The 25708-nt window shown below is 42.8% G+C and overlaps 1 protein-coding gene across 2 annotated transcripts in view; it reads right to left on the reverse strand.

Annotated features, from left to right (window-relative positions):
- Window positions 1–25708, reverse strand: part of ME3 (malic enzyme 3) — a 218517-nt gene that overhangs the window by 12855 nt on the left and 179954 nt on the right. For both annotated transcript variants that reach the window (XM_079105588.1, XM_079105589.1), the window contains exon 8: window positions 11988–12097. In XM_079105588.1, coding sequence (XP_078961714.1) covers window positions 11988–12097 — 110 coding nt within the window. The remainder of the gene's footprint in view (window positions 1–11987; window positions 12098–25708) is intronic.

Consider the following 25708-nt stretch of genomic DNA (forward strand, 5'->3'; position numbering starts at 1 on the left):
CTACTGAAGATTCAGAGCCCTCAGAACTAAAGGTATAGGTCACCCTACTGGGTAAAGAGTAAGGACCCTGGCTAGCTGAAGTTCTCTCTGAGAATAAGAAAACATGGAATAGGAGATTGAGGAGGAAATTTGTAAATATCAGCTATGGCCTCATCACTGGTTAAAATGAATAAGGAATGTAGCAATCATGCATATTTCTTCCTTCACTGTTATATAACTATATATAATGGTATACATTAGCTAATATTTTCTTCTTCTCCCTCCCCTTTATTATGTTATGCACATTTGGCTAGAGGTTAATTCTTTGCTTTAGTTTTTGAGTAACTGAATTTTAAAGTGTGACTATAACTGAATTTTAAGAGTGGTTAATCTCACCCATAAGATGGATAGTATGACTATCTTCTAGCGATGAATAAAATGACATTGGGACTGTCTCAATCCATTTTGGGGAGAAGGTGAAAATGTCTTCATTTCTTGGAGAAAGTTGCATTTTGTTAGAGTAGTTTTTGTTGCCTGAGTGCAAATGTGTAGAATAACGTGCATGGGTGTTAAAAAGACCCAAAGGGTGAACTGTGCCACTTATTGGGTAATTGAGTACTTATCAGCTTCCAAATCTCTACCCTTTTTGTACATTGTTTGATTTGCAAATCCTGTTCAACTTTACCAAGTGGGCTCTGTGCTGGGATTTGCCAATAGGGTCACTAGAAGGAGACTGGAAAGCTAGATGTGGGGTGGCTGGGACCCTTTTTCTGCTTCACCTTACTTCTGTAGAGTTGACAGGTAAAATGTAGGACTAAGTAAAATTTGAATTTTAGATAAACAAGTAATTTTTTAGTACAAGCATATCTTTGCAACATTAGCATGCATATTCTAAGAAAGCATTTGTTTATTTGAAATTGAAATTACTTGAGCATCCTGAATTTTGTTTTTGCTAAATCAGGCACAGCCTCTCAACCTTGGTTCTGCACCTCCACAGCAGCAGTTGAGTCCAGTCTGCAGGTTGTCCATTACTTACACTCACTGCAAGCCTCCCCCACCCCAACCCAAGATACCAACACCAGCCAGCTGCCACCTCCTCTTTCTGTTGTTCCTTCAGCCTCAGGGGTGGTAGCAGATCCTTAGTGATTCTTTTCTGCTTTTCAATTCCTCAATACGTAATTAACAATTCTTTATTTAATTTTCTCTGTCAAAGCAACTTGTGTAGACCCTGACTGATACAGAGTTCATAATAAAAACATAATCACAGTTGGTAATGTTAAATCTCCATGATGGTCAAAGAGAAGGAAAGTAAAGTGGAACTATTTATGGCTTGTTCAATATGCACAAATTTAAAAAAAAACTGATGTTTTCTAGGGCTGGTGAGGGAGCAATAAAAACTAAAATGTTCCAACACACTTTGCATTTTAAAGGACTACAATCCTTTTTTGGAAAACTATTTCCTAGTGCAGACCATGGGCATAAAATGTTCATGACCTTTGACCTCATAGTTCTACTTCTTTCTACTTCTGGGAATCTGTGTATGGAAAACTCAGAAATATGTGTTCTAAGACATTTATGAAAATGTTATTTGTAATGCAAAGTGGCTGGAAAAACCTTAACATCTAACAAAGAAATAATATTCTACTGTAGAATATTTTGCAGCTATTAAAAAATGAAGATTGTGTAATGACATGAAAAATACTATGAGTAAGTAATATCAGAGATTTTTCTAAGTGCCTTACATGTCCTGATATAAAGATATTTACTCATTTAATCCTTGCTACAATCATCCCCATATTACAGAATGGGAAAATGGACAGTGCAGCTTGCTGAGTTTTTCTAGATCATATAACACAAATTGGATTTGGACCCAGGGAATTAGACTATAAGGGCCCGTGCCCTTAACTACTAAACTTTGTTTATTGAGTTTGTTGGAAAGAAAAGAACCTTAAACAGCACACATACCATGATTCTAATTGTAACAACACACATATAGAATCCAGAAGGAACTACAAAAATATTTGGTTGCAGACTGGGGGTTTAAGTGAATCTTCTGTGTTCTATTTCCAGTTTTCCAGATGGTTTGCTTTTTGCTGGCTCAGGAGTGGGATTTTCTTCTAGAACATGAGTTAGATTTATACCTGGCTTGGAAGTTCTGTGTTGGGCTGAGATAAGGGGCTTAGTAAGCAGTTGTAGTCTAGTAAGTGCATGTTCATCACTGTGGACATCAGGAAGGAGAACGCTAACCAGGAACACACTCCCTAGAAGATGGGGTGTAGGCTCCCCTATCTTCACATGGCTGCGGCCTGGGGAAACTATTGAGCTGTCAGCAGGTCCCAGAGGCATGGCTGAGGACTAGTGGGATTTCCTAATGTCCTTCTGAAGGTTCCCAGGGTGTTCAGTGTGCCTACCAGATGGCAGGCACGGTTCCAGGCACTGTGGAAGACAGAGAAGACTCCAACATAGTCCCTACCATCAGGGAACAAGTCTTTGGTACAATAGCTATAACAATCATTGATCAGAGATCTTTGGAAATGGTTGCATTCATTTAATTAGTGAAAAGCACATATGGACCAGATTTTGCAACGAGGGTACCATGGGTACACAAATAGGCCAGGTTCACTCTTTTTGTTTTCCGGTTCACTTTCATTTGTAAGAAAAGAAGTCATTAAACAATTACAAATGTGAAAAGTGTATTAAAGAGGTTGTTTGTGATCTATTTTTTGTTAATTAGAGAGAAGTATATTATCAAGTTACTTTGGTAGCTTCTTTCCTTCATATACCATTAGCATTATTCATGGCTCCTAAACATTCCACCCAGCTTCTTTCATGGTGTTCCCACAATCTGTAAGGTGTCCTGTAGTTCACTATTTATTCCTTAAAATTTAGCTTAAATGATCCCTTTGCTTCCTCCAGGTATCATTAGCCACCCCTTCCTCTCCCATATTTACATTTTATCCAATCCAAAATAAGCTAGGCTATCACCTGGCCAGGATCAGCATTATACTACAATAAAACAAAGAAAGAAAGAAAACAACAACCAAAACCTATCCAAAGTCACATCCAACAAAGCAAATCTAAATAATTATTTAAATTAATCAAATCAATTATTTAAAGAGGTGGTGAGGAGTATTGCATTATGTGATCCTCTTTCCAAATCCCATGTCCACATTTTCTCGAAAGTCCATTTGTGGTTTTTGTTTTCCATTTGCCTCTCTCTGCAAACAACTCTATCTTGCATCGTACTCTCCCTGCCCCTCAAAACCTGCTTTCATTTTAGTTCTACCGCATCAGTATCAGTGTTTCAAGCTATATCTGAATGATTTGTATGCCAATTCAACTTCGAGATGCATTGAACTAGATGTCTTCTCTTGGTGAAGTTTCCTGTCATTTGGATAGGAGGAATTTTCTTCTCATCTGATTCTTCTACATCAGCAAAGCCTTTTGCCTCCTGAGAAGAGGCAACACGGAAAGCACCCACCACCAGATGGCGCTGAAGATATTCTGTCTGTCAGAGTCATTCTCAGACCCCACTTCCTTCATGTTTTTTTTTTTTTTTTTCCTTTTTGGGTGTCAAATATCAGTTGGGGGTTAGAATCCAAAGGTTTAATAACTGGACTTAGCTGCAGAAATTCAGTGCTGGATGGGAATTAGAGATTGCAACATCCTATAAGTGTATGGATGGGAAAACTGAGGCCAGAGAAAAGGGTGGCTTGGCCTGCCCATTCAGGGTGCCAGAGTTGGAGGCAATGAAGGGGCATTATGGTTTTTCTGGGGGAGAACTATAGGATGAGTGGTAAAGTTGAGGCAGAGAGAAGGGCACTTAGGCAGGAGATGTCACTTAGATGCTCAGCTGTGACTCTGGAAGTGGTGGGGAACACAAAACAATGGAATATATGACAGGAAGGAGTTGCACATTTCTGTACAAGATCACAAAGGCAGCTACCATTTATTGATCCTTCTTATCATGACCTTGACTCTGTGCTAGGTGCTTACTGCCTTTGCTCATGTAATCTTCCCAACAACTAGGTACTGTTGTGTTCCCACAATTGTGCTTTTTTCTTTCTCTCAGAAGAGGACAGTGAGGTTCAAAAGAAATAGAAGCAATCAGGACAGAACCTGTGAGCCTCTCACCATCAAATCTGTAAACTTTTTCATGTCAACATACCTTGCCCTTCTTGCTGTGACTGTAGAGGTACTGTCACTGCTCCTAGCTAAAGCCACCACTCTTGGTGCACTGGATCCCTTCATTTTTGTCTGCTCAAGGAATTCCTACTGGATTCTATTCTGTTTCTTGCATCCTCAGTGTCTCTCTCTCTCTACTGGATCATTCCCATCAGCATATCAATATGTTGGAAAGTTTCTGTTTTTAAAAAACCTTCCTTTGACCTCATGTAGGTTCCACCATATTTTTTACTGCCCATTATAGTCATACTTTTCTAAATAGCAGAATATACTTACTGCCTCGATTTCTTTTCTTTTCTTTCTGTGAAAATGAGTCTAATCAAATGACTGATCCACCTCTTGTTGATGTCACCAAGTACCTCCACCTTGCCAAATTCGGTGGTCAGTGGTCACCTTGCCAAATTCAGCAGCATTTGACATTGTTGCCCATTCTTTCCTTTGGGGAATTCTTTCTGCACTTTGTTTCTGAAACCCCACACTCATTGGCTACCCTGTGGCCACTTCATCCTAATCTCCTTTCTGGAGTCCTTTTTAGAGGCCATCCTCTGACATGGCAAGTCATCCTGATTATGGACCAGAACTTATCAGGCAAAACTGTAGCTGTTAAGCCCCAAATTATAAAGTTTAGCAAATAATAAAGTTATCATATCCATCATTAACTTTCATTGAATGTGGGTGGTGGCGGGGTGGTTCTTGGGCTGCCTGCCAAGAATTTAAAAATACAAAGGAAGGAAATTGCTTAGTTTTTTGAAGGTAACCACCCTGAGAAGCCCGGGGGTCCAGGGATGTACAGGAACATGACTTGTGCTCATAAAAGTCGTGGGCAGCTGAAAGCGTGACTGGTTGTTCCCATTTGTGATGAAAGAAAAACAAATTTTCTTTTAAAGAGGGAGCTTTCCATAATTACATTTCCTGTAAACTGAATACTTGAGGTTGTAGGTTCAGGAAATAGCACAAAAGGACAAGCCGAGGATGTAGTTTCTGCTTTTAATAGTTACATTTGACAAAGTTAAAGGAGTTTCTGTGCCGATCAACTGATTATTGGATGAAAGGGAAGAACTCATTGCCTTATCAGGTGAAGGCAACACTGCCGAGCCAGGCAGCAAGGACGGGAAGAATTCTAGTTTACCAGGCTCTGGCCAATGTGGCCTTGGAGGCCTGGGTCCCTGCTGCCCTGGACGGCCTTTGCAATAAAGCTAGGCCTGCAATGACTCTGCAAGAGTCAGCTACTGCCATCGTTTATTTAGTAGTGCCTATTCATCACCTGTTCTAGGCCTTCAAGGGACAAAGTATTGAATATATAAAGAGGAATGAAACAGACTTGTTCTCAAGGAGATGCCAGCAAAAGTGTCTAGAAAAATCTGTTCTCCTTACTGGACACCAAGCAAAGGCCTGTAGAGTACTTCAACACTATCTCTGTCTCATGAAGGAGTTTTCCAGAGCTCTTGGATTCTCTAGATGGCAGTTCCTGGCCCACAGAGAAGTCAGGGGTAGGCTTATTCTGCCACAGTCTGGAAGGAACCAGGGAGAATAACTGCCATCATCTCAGCTTCTCAGTAGGTTCAATAGGCTAAAAGAGGTGTCCAAGAAGCCAGGCTCAGATATGTGACATCCTTGTGAACCTTAGGGCGGGGGCAGCTCTGGAAGCAGAGAACTACCTTGGCATACAGTACTTAGTGAAAAGAAGGCTCTGGGGACTGGACAGTAGGTAAGACTGGGGGACCATGGGGACTTTCACTGTGGGGAAGGCCAAGGCAAGGCCTGGAACTATTGCTCAATATGTGATATGTGAGGTGAGATCAAAGGGGGGCAGTGGGCCCCTGACAGCTAAAAATAACTACTGGTATCATAAACAGAACAAACCAGATGAATGAAGTCTTCAGACCTGGGCCATTCATGACACTCTGCTTGCTCCTGCCATGGCATCTGCAGCCAATTGGACCCCTCCCACCTCTACTCAGGTTGTCATCTTTCAGTGATATGTTTCACATCTCTTGGATGAGATCCCCAACCGTGGCCCTAGGGAACTGTGAAACATCCTGCAAAATGGGAAACCACCGTCTGGTACCACTTTTGAAAGATGGAGAAGATGGGGTCATCCAGACAGCTGTGGCTTGGCCTTGGGTACAGTAACCTGGGTGGGGAGATAATACTTGAACGGCTAAGGGCAAACCCAAATTGGCCAAGAGTGGGAAGAGAATTCTAGGCAGAGGGATCAGCACATTCAAAATCACAGACTTGGCAGAAAACTTAGAGATCAGTGAGTAATGTCATGTGTTGGAAGAACACAGCATATGTGGGAAGTAGAGAAAAGTGAACTGGACCCTTCAGCTCTTCTCTCAGGCTTCCCCTGTCCTGTGCACACATTGGGTCTCTCCTCATCTCCTTCAGAACCCCTTTCAGGGCTCTCATCCATCCCCTCTCCCTCTCATGTTGAGAGTCTCTTATGCACCACAGGTGAGTATCACTGCATGCCTGCCCCTGCCTATACACGCCTACCACAACCAGTACTATAAGTGAGGGGTGATATTTTAAATACTTAATGAATTAGCATAGGTGTCAACTAACCAGAACAGATGCTAGCCTTAGGAAAGCATCTGGGCCATTCTAGTGGCACCAGCTGATTATTAGTCATGGCTGTTAAGTTCATTTTATCCATTTTGGAGGTAAGGAAAAGAACACTCAGAGAATTTAAGCCACTTGGCCAAAATCATCAAGCAGAAAGGATTCAGGCCTAGACTTATCTCTGTCCAATGTCTGACTGTTGAACATTCAGGTTCACAAATTAAGGCTTAAAGTGTGAAGGGGAGTGACACAGCCCTGATGTAGCAAAGGACATTCTGACAAGGTGTCTGGTTCCAGGCATACGGAAGAACTGGGGCCAAGGAAGGTTCAGGGAAGGCTGATGGGATAGAGGATGCTCTGGAGCAGATAAGTCAACTGGACTTTCTGGTCCCCAGCCACTTTGGGTAGTCAACTTGCCCATGGAGGCTGGCAGCCCAAGGTCACTAGGCCAGCAGCATTCTGTACGTGGGTCCTTGCATGCTCTCCTTTCCAAGGTCAAAATTAGCCTCCCCCCAGCAGGACCATTCTCACTGCCTTTCCCCTTCCAGGCCTCTTTCCTCCCAGAAGAGCAGAGATGCTTCTTTGGTTCCAGCTGAAACAACAAAAGTCACCCGAGTTTCTGCCTATTCCAAAATTCCTGAAGAGGCTGCCAGCAATGAGTCAGAGCATCAGCAGCCCTGCTCGCCAAGGACCAGCCTGGCCTGGCCTGATGCTTCCTATGACTCTGAGCTGGGGTAGGGGGAGAGGAGAAAACCAAAAGCCCCAAGTGCAATGGCCCAGCCTTGTAGCCAGCCCCCTGGAGGCAGTGCTTCTGAGGTGAATGGTGCAGTGGGACTTGGTGGGAGACGGTTCAGCTCCTGTGCAGCACCAAGCCACAGTCCTGCCCTCATGGAGCTCAGCCTTGGGTGCTCTTGAGGACCTTGGTTCTTTCTTTGTTCCACTGAGGATGTGAGTCTAGGCTGGTGTTCAGAGAAGTCAGCATGGTCTCATTTTCATGGGGCCACTTGGTTCTAATACCTGCAGTGTGTGGGTTTCTGGCAGATTCTGAGAATCTGTCTCCAGGTCCTATAAGGGTTGAACTAGGTCTGTCCTAGTTCACACATTCAATGTGAGTTTGGTTTCTGTTTACCACTCTGATTTCTCATGCTTACTTCTCCCTCTCTCCTTTCCTCCCTCTCACTCCCCCTCAATCCTAGCCCTCTTAAATTCAGTGTATGGAGGTGTTCCTTTCCTATTTTTAAGTACCCACTATGTGGTTCTATACTCCATTTCTCCTTACTTTGAAGGAAAACTATTCCAACCTTGGTTAACCCCCATGTTGGCCTACTCATCCTGGAATTCCTCGCCAGTCATTAGTGATGGGAGTACACATCACAGTCTTGTGGTTTTGATCCCATAACTAACCAGCTTCTGACTATGAGCCCTTCCCCTCTCTGGGCCTTATCTTTGGGTCTGCAAACTGTGGGCCTTAGAGGACAGAATGGGAACAATGAGGAGGAGGCGATCACAGCAGCATGTGGGTCTGGAATTTAACCCTCAGCAAGAGGATCTGTCCCGTCACCTCACATATGTGGGATCAATTGGCTGCCTGATGTCATGGAGAGAGTGGAGAATTCGGTCAGAAATATCTGGGTTCTAGTCCCAACTTTGTGCTCATCTTGCTGTGTGACCTTGAGCAAGTTTTAACCCCTTGTAGTTTAGTGTCCTTGTCAGTGACATGGGATGGCAATATCTGTCCTGCCAATGAGGAGAAGCGAGGCATGGCCAAGAATTTGTGATATAGTATGGACAAGAAACACTCTGAAACCTGAAATTCCATGTCCATGCAAAATCTTATTATGTGGCATAGTTTGTATCCCCTGGGAAGCAGATTTTGAGACATCATGGGTATTCAGGATGTTTTTAAGAAGTGTCCTTGTGGAAAGGTAGGGAAGGAAGAAACATGGGACAGAGAGAGAAGTTCAGTTGGGATGTATACCCCAGCACCTCAGTCAGCCTCACTGGGAGCTCTACCTGCACTGGACTAAAATGGTTGGGCCTTGGTATTCATTCATTACTGGAGGAAGGTAGCTTCTGGTCAGGCAGGACCATGGGCAAGGTGGTTCTACATAGCTGAGCCTCTGTCTGATGTGCTGGCAACCTTGTCATAAGCTGGGACAACAAGTATTTCCTTGAAGGAGTATCTGGGTGGTGTATCTCCATGATCACCTCTTTATTGTTAATTATATGGTTATGCCTAACATCAGGCTGTGTTCATCAAAGGCTGGAGTAATAATACAGAGCTCCTGCCCATCCAGTTCTACTCAACAACTCTCTCTCCAACAGCTCTCCTCGAGTTCTAGATGAGTGGTTTCAGTCTTAATTTCTGAGAAAAGAATGGGAAATTCTCTTTCATTTGCTGTGAGGCCCAGAAAACTATTCCATTTGGTTTTGCCTGGGAGTTCATAGGTAAGACATAAAAACCAAAAAATTTAAACAAATGAATTGATTTAATCTTAAAAAAACTCCCTATGTGTGCATGTTGGTGTAACATGTGAACATATACATATATCAAAACATGATAGCACATGGAGTGTGCATTTAAACATGAGTACATGTATGGTGACTAGGACAAGAAAGAGGCTGTAGGGGCAGGTGTCCACTGTAGACATGCCCATATGAATGAGTAGGTGAAATTATGAGTGTCATTTGTATGTGGAGACATCATTCACTCACTCTTCTAACATTTAGTAACATTTATAATGTGCCAGGCTCTGGGCTGGGAGCTGGGGAACAAAAATAGATACATCTGGTTGCTGCCTGAAAGTTTATCATCTTGTGGGGAGACAGTACAATATAGACATCTCAGGTACAGTGAGGGAAGAGAGTGGACAGAGGGAACCCCTGAGTGGGCACCCAAATCAGACAGGGGAAACAGGGGCAGGAGACCTCGAGCTGCGTCTTGAAGGATAAAGGTGTTACTTAGGTAAAGATGTGGGAAAGGGTGAGCAGGACTTTCAAGTGGCTAAGAGAATGACTGGTAAGGAGATCACAGGAGTGAAATGAAGAGAGAGTCAGAGGACACAGGAGAGACCCCTTAGTCATAGACTTCAGTGAAGGAGTGTGAGCTTTCATGCAAAGAAGGGATAGCAGAGTAGTGTTCCCATCTTAGGGGTACATTCTGGTAGCAGTGTGGGGGCAGATGGAGGCTGATGAACTGCAGGGCTGGCCAGGTATGTTCCTGTGCATGAGGATGTATGCACGTGGGGCTGTGTATCTGTACATCTGGAGTCTGTGTACCACCTGTGCTGCCCACAAGAACTTGTTTTCCACTTCCCTCTTCTGGCTTTGGCAGCTCAAGGGCTCAGGGGGTTGGCTATCCTGCTGCTGACTCATGGGTGAGCACCATGATAGGGCTAGCTGGCAGGTGCTTCCTCCAAGGCCACAAGCATACCCCTTCCCACTGGAAGGACAGTGAAGTGATGGGGAGGCATGAGAGGATGGCTTCTGCCCCCAGTTAGCTTTCCGGGACTGGACTGGACTCTCCTATCTGTGCAGGGTATTGGCTTGTCTAGATGACACTGGGCTTGCCCAGCCAGTACCTGACACAGGCTCAGGCATCATGGTGAGGGACAGACAGAATGGAGAGGCTGTGAGGACATGGACATAACTATGGCCCACCTTTCCCTTTCTGGGTCTCCCTGTTTCAGGACACTAACTCTTCAGGCACTGAAGTCATGTATTTGAGCTTAATTATCTAACAATGTACTATAACTGTATTATCCTACTCCTTGACAAATTCATGACAAATTAAAAAAACAAATTTATCATATTTCTTATATCCCATAGTATGGACCACAAAAAAAAAAAAAAAAAAAAAAAAAAAGGAAGAGGCCCTTGGTTTTGTAATAGGAATATAAACTCTAGAATGGTATAGTAAGTAGTTAGAAACTTGGAATTTAGAGTCCAAAAGCCTGGGTTCAAACCTCAATTGTATACTCAATGGCTAAGTTACTTATTCTCTTTGTCCCTCAGCTTCTTCATTCATGAGACACAGATGCTAAAACACCATAGGATTAAATGTGTAAAGTTCCTAGAACAGTGCTTGATGTATCATAAATCGTCAACTATAAACCTCAACTAGTTTTACTAGCTAGTCTTGGCTGGTTCTCTCAAGTCTTGGGAGTTAGGGAATTCGATTGATGAAAAGTTGAGACCTCTTTGGGACTGTAGAAGACATGTGTTTAATGAGATGTTGACCAACCTTTTACTCTCAGGGACCAAGACCTGTCCCCACCAACTCATTCTTCTCATTCTTTTTATCTGATGTGGGTCTTGGGTTTTAATAGATTTTGCTTGCCAAATTTCATTTGTTAAATAATATCCTATATGGACCCATCAAGTTTTCTCTTGGACCTTACAAAATGCTAGGAATGGCTCCCAGTGCTCCTCTCTAGGAACTTCTGTCGGATGAGATAGTCCCTGGGAGTCCACCCTTCCTGCTCCAGCTTCAGATACTGGCACCTCCACAGCAAGAAGCAAGTGCCTTCAAGTATTTCTGGCTCCTACAATAGGTGGCCAAGTGAACCCTGAAAGAGAAGGTGCTTCACATTGGCTTTAGAAGTGGTTTAGGTCCCTGGTGCCAGTGTCTCTCAGGCTTACGCTTCCAGGAGCACATATTCCAGTCAAGTTCAGGGAAGGAATAGTCCTGACTCCTTGATGGGAAGTATTTGTAAAAATTGTATTTGTAAAAATCTAAGAGAAGGTCATTATTGTTATAGAAGACCTTTTTTTTTTTTTTTTTATGGTGATGGATGTTTTGGTCTGATGGAGTCCTATACACTAGTACTTTCTATATATCAGCTCTTTAAATTTTCACACAACGCTTCCAAGGTGACTATTGTCCTCTCCATAGATTAGGGAATAAAAGTGTGGTCAGAGAAGGGATTTATTTAAGTTCAAGTATTAGTAAATGACAGCACTGTTTGGAATTTCTTACATACATTTAAATCACATCATTCTTACCTACCTCTGAAGTAGTAATGATCTCCATTTTGTAGATGAGCAAACTGAAGCTTAGCAAAGCTAAGAGACTTGTTCAAGGTCGTAAAGTCAAGAATTAGCCAAGTGGGATTTGAATCCAAGTCATGTTCCATCTTCAACAGTTGCTGGCAGTGAACCAGCTATGAGGTGACACCTCTGCCCTACTTTGGCATCCAGGTGAGCCTAGTGGAAAAACTTTGGTTCCCAGTGGTTTTGTTGGGTGGGTGGAAGCCTACCTTGGATGTCATCGTTGAACATACAGTACTTGTTGCGGTATTTGTTGAGCAGACGGAAGGCGTTGGCATTGGCAAAGTCCTCAAACTGAATAAGGCAATTTATTCCAAACCTGTGGAGAGAGAGGAAGGAGCACATGACTGCCTCCCTAAGACAGATCCCTGCAGGTCACAGCCTGCAGTAGAGAGTGGGGAGGCTCAAATAGCAGGTGGGGGTAGCATGGCTCCTTCATTTGGGTTTTTGCCATCTGGCTGGATCTGGAACTTCTGGGCTTGGAGTTCTGCCTGCCCCATTGTAGCTGAGAATAGGGAAAGGAGAGAGTAGGGGCTCTTGGCTTACTTGTCAGCCAGGCCAGTATCACTATATTTAAGGTGGACTGGTGGCTTCCTTGGGCTTCCATGGCAGACCTTGGGCATGCCAGGAGGGCTGAGATGGAGCTGCCTTCTCTGTAGCCTGTTGCCATCTGGCATCTCAGCAGAAAAGCTCACTCTAAACTCAAGTGCATGAAAAGAGCCAGGTTTCCCCACCAGAGATGGTTGGGGAGCTTCTGCAGCCTCTAAATATCTCCCTCACTAGGAGATATTTAGGAGACCTTGAGGCCAGGAGTTCCTCCACTAGAGACTCCTTTAAGTTCAGTCATTGTTCCCTGACATGACGCAAGGAAGGTTGGGCAAGGTTAGCATGTGAAACCACTGTCATCTACTCACATCTCGGTGACATTGTGTTCCAACTTGCAGAAATAGAAGAGAACTGGGTAGGAAGTACATTTAACATGCAGATCTCTAGGCCAATCTCACAATCTTACCTGGAAGGTGGATGAGGCTCAGGAATCTGCATTTTAACCAGCACTCCAGATGGCTCTAATTCTGCCATTCTAGAGAACTTTGGGGAACACTGTTGTGGATGAAAACAATGCCCAATAAGTTGCTCGATGGGCCTTATTAGAAATCTGTGAGGCATTGCTGCCTACATTTTCCCATCTTCCTTAAAAGGGAGAAGGGGACTTGGTTCATTAAAGTTTCATAACTCATTTTTCCTTTTAATATTTGTTGTCTGTCAGGAAGCTGAGAGCAAAATTTCCTGTCCATTTACAACAGCCATCCTCAGTCTGAGATTCCTGCCCACAGTTTTCCCTTCACTGCATGCTTGCTCTGTGATTCTGATATTTGGCAATTTTGATGATGTCTCAGTCCTTCTAGAAGCAGACATGGTATGATTCCTAAAAATTACTTTCATCTTATGGGTCAATTTGTGATTGAGTAGTGATATCTGAGATCAAGTTTATTGAGAAAAAGTCCCAATTGATCCACATTAAATTCAGGAGTGTCAGAGCATGTGACAGGGAGAAGTGACTGGCTATTTCCAACCTCATGTGAACCACAAGCTTGAGGCCCTCTTGAAGCCAGCTTTGTTACCTTAGATTTGGATGGGCACCCTAACATGGCGAGCTTCCCATGCTTTTGAGACATCTTTCTGGTGAGGTTAGTGCCTGTGGGGAAATGGGCAGCACTGAAATGAAATAGAAATCAATTTTTCCAACCTCATAATTTTGGGCATGGCTTACCCTTTCCAGCATAAATGCCAGTGAGTGGGTAAATATTCGCTTCTGCTATGGGTTTTCCAGATCCTTAGCTGGTCAGAGCTGCTGGTGGGGGCACTGGACACCGGGTCATGTTACAATGGCAGAAGTGGAGAGGGGGTGACTTGCTACACCAGTGCTAAAGATTGCCAGGCTTTAATAAGGAGGCTTGGAGGCCTGACAACTGAGTGACCTTGTACCTGTCACGTCACCCCTCTATTCTGCCTCAGTTTCTCATTTGTCAGTGGGCACAATGATATCTACCTGATTAATTTCTGTGGACTGATTGAGGATTAAAAGCTGAGGGTATTTTTTTCAGCTTTACTGATGTGTAATTGATGAATAAAATGGTGTATATTAGGATGTACAACATGATAATTCCATGTGTGTCTACATTGTGCAAGTATCATAAACAAGCTAGTTAACATATCCTTCACCTCACATGGTTGTCTTTAAAAAATTTTTTTTGTGGTGAGAAAGCTAAGGTTCACTTAACACATTTCAAGTATAAAGTATAATACTATAAGCTATATATAGTCTGAGAGTGAGTTTAGATTGAAATCATTCTGGTCACAATTCTTATCTATATTGAAGAGTAAGAGCTCATGAGGGTTGGTGGTGGGACAGTAGGTAGGATGTGGTGGTGGTGGGGTGCTTGCTGTCTCCTGATCTACCGTTCAGCTATTTTTATCCTTGTACAGGATATTTTGAGAGAGAAAAGGTCACAGATGGTTTAGTAACAGTAGCAGAAAGGATACTCAGCCCAACTCCTAGGCCTGAGATATCCTTGGAGCAAAAGGGAACACAGTCTTGAGAGGTGGTGGCGAAAGTAGAGGCCCCAGGGAAAAGCTAAATTTCAACAAGACCAGGAGGACATGGAATGGTCAGAGTAATGAGAATATTGTTTTTTGTTTTTGTTTTTTTTTTAAATCACAGATCTAGTTTCAGAAGACTGTAGAAAAGAGTGTGGGGGGAAATGAGGTGTAAGAGATTGGGTTGGACCATGGATAGCACAGAGTACCTGCTTTGAACTTCTGTGAGTTCCTGAGTTGATTTTATGACTCCTCCCTGGACACCTCAATGGGACAGTAATAGAGAGGGTTACAATATGTTCCCCTTTGGGGTCACTTTGGAATCATTAAGTACAATTATCTACATTTCCATCTCTTTGTCTCTGTGCATAACTAAATATAGATTGTCATTTTTAAAATGTTTTACAAGAGAAAGTCATCTCATTTCTCTCAAGAATGCATTCAGTGGTTTGACAAACATTTAACAATCAGTACCAATAACACTGCCTGACACATAAATGCTGAACAATACAATACCTTCTTATCTGCAGGTTCTGCATCTGTGGATTCAATCAATCCCACACTGGACATATTTTTTAAAGATTGCATTTGTACTGACCATGTACAGACTTTTTCATTGTTATTATTCCCTATATGATACAGTATATGGAAGGAAAACTGTACTATGAATAGAAATGATAAATAAAACCTCCCATGCACAAACTTAATGCCATGCTTACTGAACAAAATTTACTGTGAGTTTTTGTTCACTGTATGAATTTCAAGTATTTGGACTGGAAGTGGGGAACAGAGTGTCTTTGGTTGTTGGTGACAAATGACTGTATGTAAGACTTCCAGCATTGCTTTACAACTAGCCTGGGGCTAAAATGCTGAAAAGGTCAGACAGCAAAGCAGGTGGTGGTGCATGTTCTCTCACACGCACCACACACATGATCTGTAAGCAACACCATCACTCATTCATCTTGGCAAGAATTATAAATACCTTTGTTTAGGGTATGGTTACTGTTTCATATTTAATTCAATTCTACATAAGAAATTCTTCCTATGGAATAATTTGATAGAATATAGAGTAAAAACCTCATTAACTCAGATCACTTTAATCCCAACTTGGAATTGCACAAAGGGTCATAGGGACCAACCATCCAATGACCTGGACTGAGTTCCTAGGTCTCTAGGACCTCTAGCACCCTGACCTGTACACACACCTTCAGGGCTGCTCCCTGGGTCTTTCACTACCAGGACACGCTTATGATAGGATTTCACACTGCCTCCTTCAGTCGCTGGCTGCAGCCTCTCCTTCCGCGTCCCTTCACTTTTGCTATTTCTGCTCTTTGCATCAAGACCTTTGGGCCCTTGGCCACATCATCCAGTCCCTTGACCTCTTCCTTATAGCATTTCATGAAACCAGGCCAGTCTGAATCAAGAGTGGTTGCTTCAGTCACTGTCTCAGCACTGTCCATCCACTGTCTGTCCATCCACGCATTGTTCTTCTATCCATCCACATCTATTGAGAATTGGTGATGAGCCTATGCTATAATTCAACAATGTTTCAGGAAAGTTGGATAATGAAGGAGTTGATGAAAATTTAGCATTGTGAGTTTGTTAAACAAATTAAAAGTTAATTAAGAATGAAAAATTTAAAGTGAAAATCTTAATGACTCAGGTCAAAAAAACTCTTCTCCATTTATCTGTGTACATCCAAATACTGGTTCTCTCCCTAACATAAGTTTAAGTGTTAATTATTAATTAGTTTATACACTTGCTAAAATGCAAAGAACAATGGTAAAAAAAAAAAAAGTTAATCTTTATGGAATATTTATTACCTACTGGGCATTACACTAAGCTCTTTACATATCAATCTTTTAGTCTTTGCAACCCTATGAAGTAGTTGCTATTTCCAGGGAAGGAATGTTATTTGCCTAGAGGCTGTTTACACTATTGTACTTGGTAGGTGGTGAAGCAGGAATTTGGATCTGGCTCTAATCTGACTACAGAATCTGCCTTTGTTTAATTTTAAAAAGCAATACAGACTTGTAGAAGATAAAATTAAACAGGTAATAAAACTGGATTTCTTTCTCCATTGGGAAAAACATACATCAAACAGGGAGACAGAAAATGGTCTTCTATCAACCTCCTGATCTACCAGTGCTGGAGGAGGAACATAAGCTACTTAGTGTCTGGAGTTGGAGTGGGCATGGGAGGGAGCTTCACTCAGATAGTTCTAGGAGACTAGTGGGAAGTCTGACCCTTCTTAGCATGAGCAACAGGGGGCAGGAATATCTGGAGAATTGGTGTTTCAGAGTCCTCTTTGTGCTTACACAAACCAGATCAGCAGGTGGCCACCTTCCAGGGCTGTGGGAGCAGTCAGAGGGCTCCCTCCCAAGAGGCCTGCTCAGGGACCCCTACCCAGGGCTCTGGGCAGTTTCCTGATTTTAGTACTGGCTCTGTACTGCTGTACTTCTGTCCTGTCAGAAGCTGCCCCTGACCAGGGAGACTCCAGGGTATCTGTCCCCTTTTCCACTTTTGAACTCTTCACCCTGTATCCCTGGCAGCAGTGGAGGAACATTTGCTGATTCTCCAGTGAATAATTCCTGCAATGGAGAAAGGGGCACATCCCCAAGCCACCTGGGAGCAGTCCAGACCTCTTGACCCCAGGACTCAGCTGGGAAATGGTCTTGGATCTGCCAGGGAAGGCATTCCAAGGTTAGAAAGGTTAGGGCTCACTTAAAGAGAGGATGATGGATGGATGTTTGATTCCTCCCCCACCCCCACAGTGCTTAGGCAAGAGAAAGTCTGCAAATGGTGACCTGTGTCTGGGTGTCCTAGCATGCTGTGTGACAGTGTGATGAGACCTAGGCCAGGGCCAACAGGACTGGACACCTGGCATCTGGAATACAGCCTCCTGGGGTAAGGAGGTGATCTGCCCTTCCCCTTACAAGCTGACTAAATGCAGAGCGAGGGATATTGGCAAGAATAGAACATTCCAGGGACTACAAACCTGGTTTCTCTGTTCCAGAGGTCAGGACCTGCCATTCTTTCAAACACCTGAGTCTGACCTTTTTCAGGCCTGAATAAACACAAGGGACCTGGGAGGAGCAGGTGAAATTGCTTAGCCTGTCTCCAAATAGAATGACTAAAAGTTGCCACTGAGATTTCCATGGGCGTCTGCTCCATTCTTCCAATGCAAAATGCATGCAAGACTTCCACAGCAGTGTGTAAAGTGAGAATAACACACCCAGAACACTATTTTTCTTTCTTCTCATCTCTTCTCTTTCTTTCCTTTCAGTAACTACAGCTAACAGAACCATGAAACTCTAGGTATTTTTTTCCTACATTTTTATTTTACATATTCCATTAAACTCTGGGCCCTTGAGATACCCTCAGAAAGAGATTAAATAAGTTTAAACACTCTTTATATTACATATAGCTTATATAATGTATTTCAAAGGCTCTGAAAAGTCTGCATTAAGAAACCTGTTTGACCCAGGATTATCTAAGCTTATTTGACCAGAGACCTTTCCCTGCTGAATCTTTGTCTACTCCCTGCCCCCACTTATGGTAGAGCACACTTTGAGGGACATGGTTCTGCAGAAAGAACTTTATCCAGGTGGGTTTGGGTGGATTCAGGGTGAGGCCATCTCTCCTAGCGGGTTACTGCAATTACTATTTCTGGCCAGGATCCTCCTGTGACTGTGACTGATCTCATCTCCTTCAAATTTATCTCCACTTCTCTAACCCATTCTTCGTATCTTCCTATACACAAGTCTGTGTAGGCCACTTATTTTTGGACAATCCTGAGAGGGCTTCCAAAATCCAATATTCTACAGCTGATGTTCACTTTGGGTCTGGCTCAGTTGCTCAACACCTGCCCATGTCTTCCGATACTCTAGGCATATCTTGCTGCTTTTAGCCATTGTGGGCTCTTGCATGTCTTTGCTCCAGTTGCTGATTCTTTGTGCCTAAAAGGCTTCTTTTTGTCCAAATCAACTCCTTCTCAAACTGTAAGGCCCCACACAAATGGCACATCTTCTAAGAAGTCTTCCTTGAGCCATCTCTTTCTTGACCCTTAGGATAGTGCAAATTCTCCTTTATGAACTCCCATGATACTCTAAACTTATCTATAATAATATGTCACATTGTATCACAATTATTTATTGAAATTTCTCTTCTAAGTCAATTAAATGTATTAGGCAGGGCATCTTCTTTGTGCCAGGAACCCTGCTAGGTATGACATAAAAATTCAATTCGACTAACATGGTTCAGTGTCTGCTGTGAATAATATACTGTCCTACTTGCCAGTATACAAAGAGGAATACAAAGATCTCATTAGTCTAATGGGGACACAAGAAAATTAAAAAGCAATTGCAACACATTATTATTACTCATGGCAAGAGGAGTAATAAAGGTACGTGCCAGGTATGCAGGAAGACTTAAGGAACACAGGCAACCCTGCTAGGGGGAGAGGAGTGAGGGTTTCATGGGGCAGGACTCAAGAGATGGAGCTTGAAGGAAGAGCAGAGGTTCCTAGACAGACTGCGTGGGTATTGACAGGAGAGGAACAAGGGTCTCAGGCAGAGGAGCAGCATATAAGTGTGGAATGAAGAGTATGGTACCTTCCTGGGAAAACTGGTAGAGCTAGAACTTGGGAGAAGGGTGTGAGAAAGGGGAGGAGGTGGGGGAGTTGAGGCTTGGTGGAACTCAGGGGCCACCTCTTAGTATCCCCTGAGGAGTCCAAATAGTCTGGAGGACCATGGGGACCCACTGAGGGACTGAGGCAGGAAGGTGGCCTGTGTTTCAGAAAGTTCATTCTGCAGCGGAGTGGATGGTGGACAGATAGCTGGGAGAACATGCTGGAGATGAGGCAGCATGTGACCACAGTGAGAGACTGTGGAGTCCTGGCATAAGGCAATGAGCCACCAAGGGAGAGAAGAGAGAAGGGGTTGGGGAAAGATGATAAGGAGGTAAAAAGAGGAGCTCAGAAGAAAGGCAGAGCATAGAGGATGGAGAGAACTTTGAGATCCAGCAGGTTGGGCTCCATCACTTAGTACTTAGTGACCATAGGTGAGTTATTTAACATAATTTTTTTCAGTCTGCCCTGATAAAAGCTAGATAACTCTTTCATAGTCCTGTTGTGAGAATTAAATGAGACAAAGTATATAAAAATCTTGGTGCATTGCAGATGCAGAGGCCCTGATGATTAAGGAGAGGATTTAATAACAGACCAGATGTGGCAGATGAAGAAGGTGGAGCCCAGTTCAGTTCAGTGGATGGTGGTGCCTTCTACTCTCCCAGGTTGGTGATAAGGATAGACAGGCAAACTTACTAGGTAAGACAAGTAAGTGGCATGTGTTCAGCCTGAGATGCTGTGTGGATGGACATGTTCAAGAAGCAGCAGGCTAAGCCTGGGATTCAGGGGATAGGATCTTGCAGTTCAAAGGACCAGGAATAGTTGAAGTCATGGAATTGGATTAGGGTCCTCAGGCAGCAGTGTGTGCAGTGAGCAGGGAGCAGGGCAGGACAGAACCCCTGGGCACACCTACATCCAAGGATCAGAGAGAGGCACAGAAAGCAAATTCAGCAAAGGACAGTGAGTAGGAAAACAGAGTGGAGAGAAGGCCCATGGAACAGTTGCCACAGGACCCAAGTAGCAGGCTGTGGCAGGAGTGTCAAATGCTGTCGTTGAGTGAAATAGGGGTTGAAGAGTGTTTGCCGAAGACAGTGTTTAAGAGACCACTGGTGACCTTTGCAGACTACTTTCAGTGGAGTGGTGAAAGGGAACCACACTGCATGAAGTTAAAGTGTGAACAGAAGGGGAGGAATTGTCAGTGATTATGAATCTCAACATCTGGCTCTGAAGTAGTAGGGTGACAGCCACTGGGGGACAGAGGATCGAAGGGTAGATTTGTTTTGGAGATGAGAAGGGTACATATAGGATGAAGGAACCAGTGTGGAGGAGAGTTGAGAGATGAGACATGAGGGATGAGGAAAGAGAGGACGGGGAAGACCCTGAGCGAGCAACCGGGAGCCGGTGAGAGCTAGAGCACAGGTGGAATGTGAAGATGTGGTCGGATTTCATGGGACAGATGCGAATGGTCTCGCCCCAGCTCAGCCACAGATGTGTATGAGGGAGCGACTCATCGGGGATGGGGGAAGTAGGGACGTGGGTGTTGGGGAGAGATCCACAAGAATGTTCTGTTAGTGAGGAAGCTGGAGTCCATGGATTGGAGAGAGAGGATACTGAGTCTGAAAATGAGAAGACAAAGTGGAATGAGACACAGTGATTAATTTCAAACATAGAAGGGCTGTTCTGTGAACTTATTTTTGCATAATCTTGAGGGAAAAAGCAGAGTGAGGGGTGGAAGACAGAGAGACCCAGATTTCAGCACCATATAAAGCAGAGAATTCAAACACTGAATGGTCAGAGGCTGCTTGTCACTGGAGGTCATTCTGTGGTCACCAGAGCTCCACTTGGCAAGGAAGTAGTAGAAGGGATTCCAGTCCTGGGGGTGAGGGTAGACCTCTGAGGCCTTCCCTTCCCAGCCCCTGGACTGGGACATTCCCTGGCATGCCTGCCTGGCAGCCAGACTGGCAGGCTCCTGTGACTGGCATTTTGGCCTTTGGGGGGAAAACCCCATTAATTTAGCAAGATAGTCACAGGAAGTAGCCATTTCTAAACAAAAGCCCCAGAATAATGTGGCCATTCCTCAGTTACTGTTCTGATGGCAACTTCAGGCCAGACAGAAAACACTTCAGAACATTAGGATTTCCTCCTGAATTTCCCTGTTTGTCTGAGTTCCGGGGCAAGTACATACATGGCGTCAGGAGTCCCAGTGCTGGGAAGAGGGTGGTAGCTAGTCAGCTGACCTCTCAACCCCTCTAAGGTCAGTGACCAGTGCTGAGTTTTCCCTGTAGGGCACAAGAACTCACTTCTAAAACTTCTGCTCATGACGCTCAGGTGCTTTCTTCAGATATTAACCCACTGGTTAACTGGCTTCAGTTAAACCAACTCACATCTACATGTAATTTGTGTGTGTTCAGTTGTCATGTAGCCACTGATGAAGCTTCTCTGATTAGTCTGGCCCATTTGTATCTCTCTATTCAGTTTACTACTGTAGTATCTGCACCATATAGTCTGTGATGCTATCATATCCAGATCCTCTGGATCCTGGCCAAACTCTATTTTGAATTATGACAGATAGTCTTGGGATAAAAGATGGTAAAGTAGGAAACCTCGTCTGTGGGTATGAGCTTTTAGCATCCATGTGAAGCAAAGTCAGAAACGGGGAGAAAGGAAAAAGACCAGTCCAGGTTAAGCAATGCACTGGATTGAAGCAGGCAGTAGACAGTCCTAGAAGACAGGGGTGCTATCTTACTTTCTATTGTGTTGATTGGTAGCTGAAGAGGGAGTTTAATGAACTCCCTTTTCTACTTCCTGCTCCAGACAGGTCAGTCTAGGACACTCATGTTGAGGACAAAACATGCTGCTGCATACCTACTATCCTATGCTTTCCTGGTTCAGTAAATATTTATTGAACAAAATAAAGCAAGTAAGCAACCAAGCAAGCTGCAGAACAGTCTCTCTCATGAGTATCCAGTTGTGTCCATCCCATATGATATCACCAGCTACCCCTGAAGCCAAATTCTCCTCTTCCAGAAGCCTGATGGCAAAGTATTACTATATCAAATATTTGTGGCTTCTTCCTTGTGCCTAAAGGGTTCACGTTAACATGAATGAGTGCCACCTGCAGGGCACATCTTCCTGGTCAGCAGAAGGTCTATGGACCCTTTATGGTCAAAAGCCTTGGGTTTTGTAGTCATGTGAATTTGAGAGTCTAACTGGGTCATCTGGGAAGATTACTTATAACCTTTATAGCTTCAGTTTTTTGGTGTCAGGGTTGCCGTGATAATTAAGTGTAATGCACCCAGCAAAATGTAGGTGCTCTATAAAAGTTCTTTCCTGGGAATAAGACTGTGACTTTTTAAGTCTAAGTAAGTGTCCCCTGTCCCGTGACAACACAGCAGGTAGGGATATTAGTTACGTACATATTAATCTACACGAACTCAACATTAATTATTGGGCATCTCTCTTTTTTTTTTTTTTTTTCACAAGTAGATTGTAAGCTCCCTGACAGCAAAGTCTTTTTTTGAGTTCTTGTTACATTCAATAAATGTTGATCCAATGGATGAATGGATGGATATTATTTACATGAATAAAAGAAAAACTCAAATAATGGAATGCTGTCCTGAACTATTTTCTGATTACCTTATGTGTCCATATTATAATCCCAGGGAAATTTGAATTCTTCATCATCAAAGAAAACTGAATTCTTTGTTTTGGTAAATATTATAGGACATACAGAGGGCATGTACTGAATTCAGGACGAATGGAAATTTCATGAATTATGTAAGTGAGAGCAAAGAGCTAGATAGGTTCCCCTTAATATCCCACTGCTTTTCTCATTAACTGGTCTTGGGGAAATAGTTTTCTCTTGTGGTTTCAGTTTCCTCATCTATAATGTAAGGGAGTTGGATCAAATAAGCAGGTTGTTTCTTGGTAATTTATTCTAAGCCCATTAGATTATAGTCCTATGGAGGACCAGGTAGGAAAAATAGAATGGTAGCATACAGATTGAATCACAAAGGAATTCCTAAAATTTAGGTGTATATGGAAATACTGAACAGTGAACCCTTCTGCTAAAAGATATTCAGAATGTGAACTCTTCCTTGAAACATTGCAATCAGGGCTTAGGACTAACAGCTATATTTTTAGTCTTTTAAAATTAAAATAAAATCCTCAGACTTTCATTGTAACCTGGATACTGTAATCTTAGGGGTTTTACTTTGCTTATATTGCTTTAAAATCAACAGGAGGAACTTGAAACCCAAGAACTCCAGTTTTTCCCCTGGGTCTGGGCTGAGTTGGCTGGGGTTTGAGGTTTGTTGAGAGTCCAGAAGAGAATTCCTAGCTCTAGTGAATTATGGGGTGACTGGACGACTGGCCCTTAAGTAATCAAGAAGGAAGAACCAGGAAAGCCAGTCAGGGAACCTGGACAATGGCTAATTAAGAGGATGCTTCCTTCATCACTAGAAAATGGGGACTGATGACCAGTCCTCCATTGTCCCCTTATAGTTAGGACAGATGGGGCATTTTACTTGCCCTTGGATGAGACACACAGAAAGAAGACATATAAAAAAGCTAAGTAGAATGCTTTCCAAAGATATTCCTTCCATTTATCCTGTCTACTATATCAAGAAGGTGTCTCAAGTGTATTGGGGTATCTTTTTTTCTGTGGAAGAGAAACAGAGGCAGAGAATATCCAATTTAGAGGGTGAGTTCTGGAGTTAGATAACCTAAGTTCACAGTTTGAGTCCACTGTTTAATGAAGTCATGACCTTGAGCAACTACCTTAACTTCTCTGTGCCCTAGTTCTTTCATTTGTAAAATGTGCATTCATTCAATAAATATTTATTGAAAACTCACATGGCACAAGGTATCATTCTAGGGGCTTGAGATAAACAGTAAACACAAAAGATAATGATCCCCAGAATGTATTTTAGTGGGAAAGGATGATAATTTTATCTACTTCACAGGGTTTGGATGAGAATCCCCCAGAAGTCTTTGTGTTAAAGGTTTGGTGGTTCCCAGGGTGGAATAATAGGAAGGGCCTGTAGACTTTTAAGAGGTGGGACCTTTTGGAAGGGCCTTTTGGAAGGTCCTTAGGTTATTGGAGTTGTACCCTCAAAAGGGATTGTGGGACCCCAGTCTTTCTTCTTTATCTCTAGTCATGAGATGAGTAGTTTGCTCTACCACATGTGCCCTGCCATTGTCCCTACCAGAGGCCCAAAACAATGGGTCTATCTGATCTTGGATTGGAACCTCCAAAGCCATGAGCTAAACAAAGCTTTTCTCTTTATAAGTTAATTATCTCAAGTATTTAGTTATGGTGACAAAGAGTTGACTAACAGTGTTGTTGTTGATATTAAATGAGTTATGCCTGTGAGTAGCTTGTTGTCCATAGATGCCTATGTTAGCCTAGTACCCAGTTCATCACAGGGTGAAGGGTAGGTTGCTTTCTTGGTTGCTATATTAGTGATTTAATTTTCTTTAATGCAAGAAACTATCTCTGGGCAAGAGTTACTACTTAACACGTTATTTTAAAAATCCATTGTTTTTATAGAATTGATTCTAAGCTGCAGAACATTTTTACATAAATGTTGGCAGTTTGGCTGCATACAGAATATATTTTCTTGTGAAGCATGAGGAAATTCCTTTTAGTACATAGTTAATAATCAATATCCTAGAAATGTGAATAAAATTGAAACATTTTTTAAAGTAAAAAAAATACATTTTTTTTCTAATTACAAAAAAATGCCTCTGCAAAAACAATCTAACGTTACAAAAATGAATGACTTGGAACACAAACATTCCTGGCAATCCCATTCCTTAACTGTAATCACGATTAACAGTTTGGTCTATACACATCTAGATATTTTTTTTCCTTACATAACTTATTTTGATTAAATCATTTGTTTTTAGGAACTATTTTTTCATGATTCAACTTTATTAAAAAAGCATCTGGTACTCTTAATAAAATCAACAAAACAGAATAAGAAGAAACTGTGTATGGGTGAGCAAGACATGGAGAAAGATAAAGAGAAGATGAGAATAAACACTCTATGCCATGGGGTGGGTGGAGGTTGCTGTATCCTTTCTGCATGAAATTTGGGCTTGGATTTGGGGGTCCCTGGACCTATGTATACTTTCTTTCCCTCCAGAAACACTTTGTTTTATAAAGTTTTCCTGATGAAACATTTCAATTTCTTGGGATTCTAATTTCTGTACTGGTTGCATATCTGATTTTCCCACATCGTGGATGGTTTGCCTGTGGGTTGTTGTGAATCATGTGTTCACTTTCATTGGGGAATTAAGTTCTACACAGCATGAGCTGTGGGAGTATCCCTAAGGACAAGTTTTACTTTTCTTGCTGCCAGGTTTCCCAGCAACACTGGCAAGGGACAATATTTTATATTCATTTCTTAACAGGAATTTTTGTTCCACGTAGATGTTGCAAATGTGGACTCCAAATCCCCATGTGGTAGAGGCTTGGTGTTTTGGTTTCTCCTGTTTCCTTCACATTTTTTTTTCCCCATAGTTCCTTGTAACTTCCCTAGCGTGGTGACCAGGGCCTATTTCTTCTTGAAGTTGGTTACAGCCATGCAAGGCTCCCAGTTATTGACAGGACTCCGTTCCAGTGTGCTGTGTTGTTCAGACCTCAACACTTGATCTTGCCTGGTTGTGGACCCATCCTCAGGTTGTATTGATGAGAGAGAA

This window comes from Sciurus vulgaris (genome assembly GCF_902686455.1).
Source record: "Sciurus vulgaris genome assembly, chromosome: 11".
Taxonomy (NCBI): domain Eukaryota; kingdom Metazoa; phylum Chordata; class Mammalia; order Rodentia; family Sciuridae; genus Sciurus; species Sciurus vulgaris.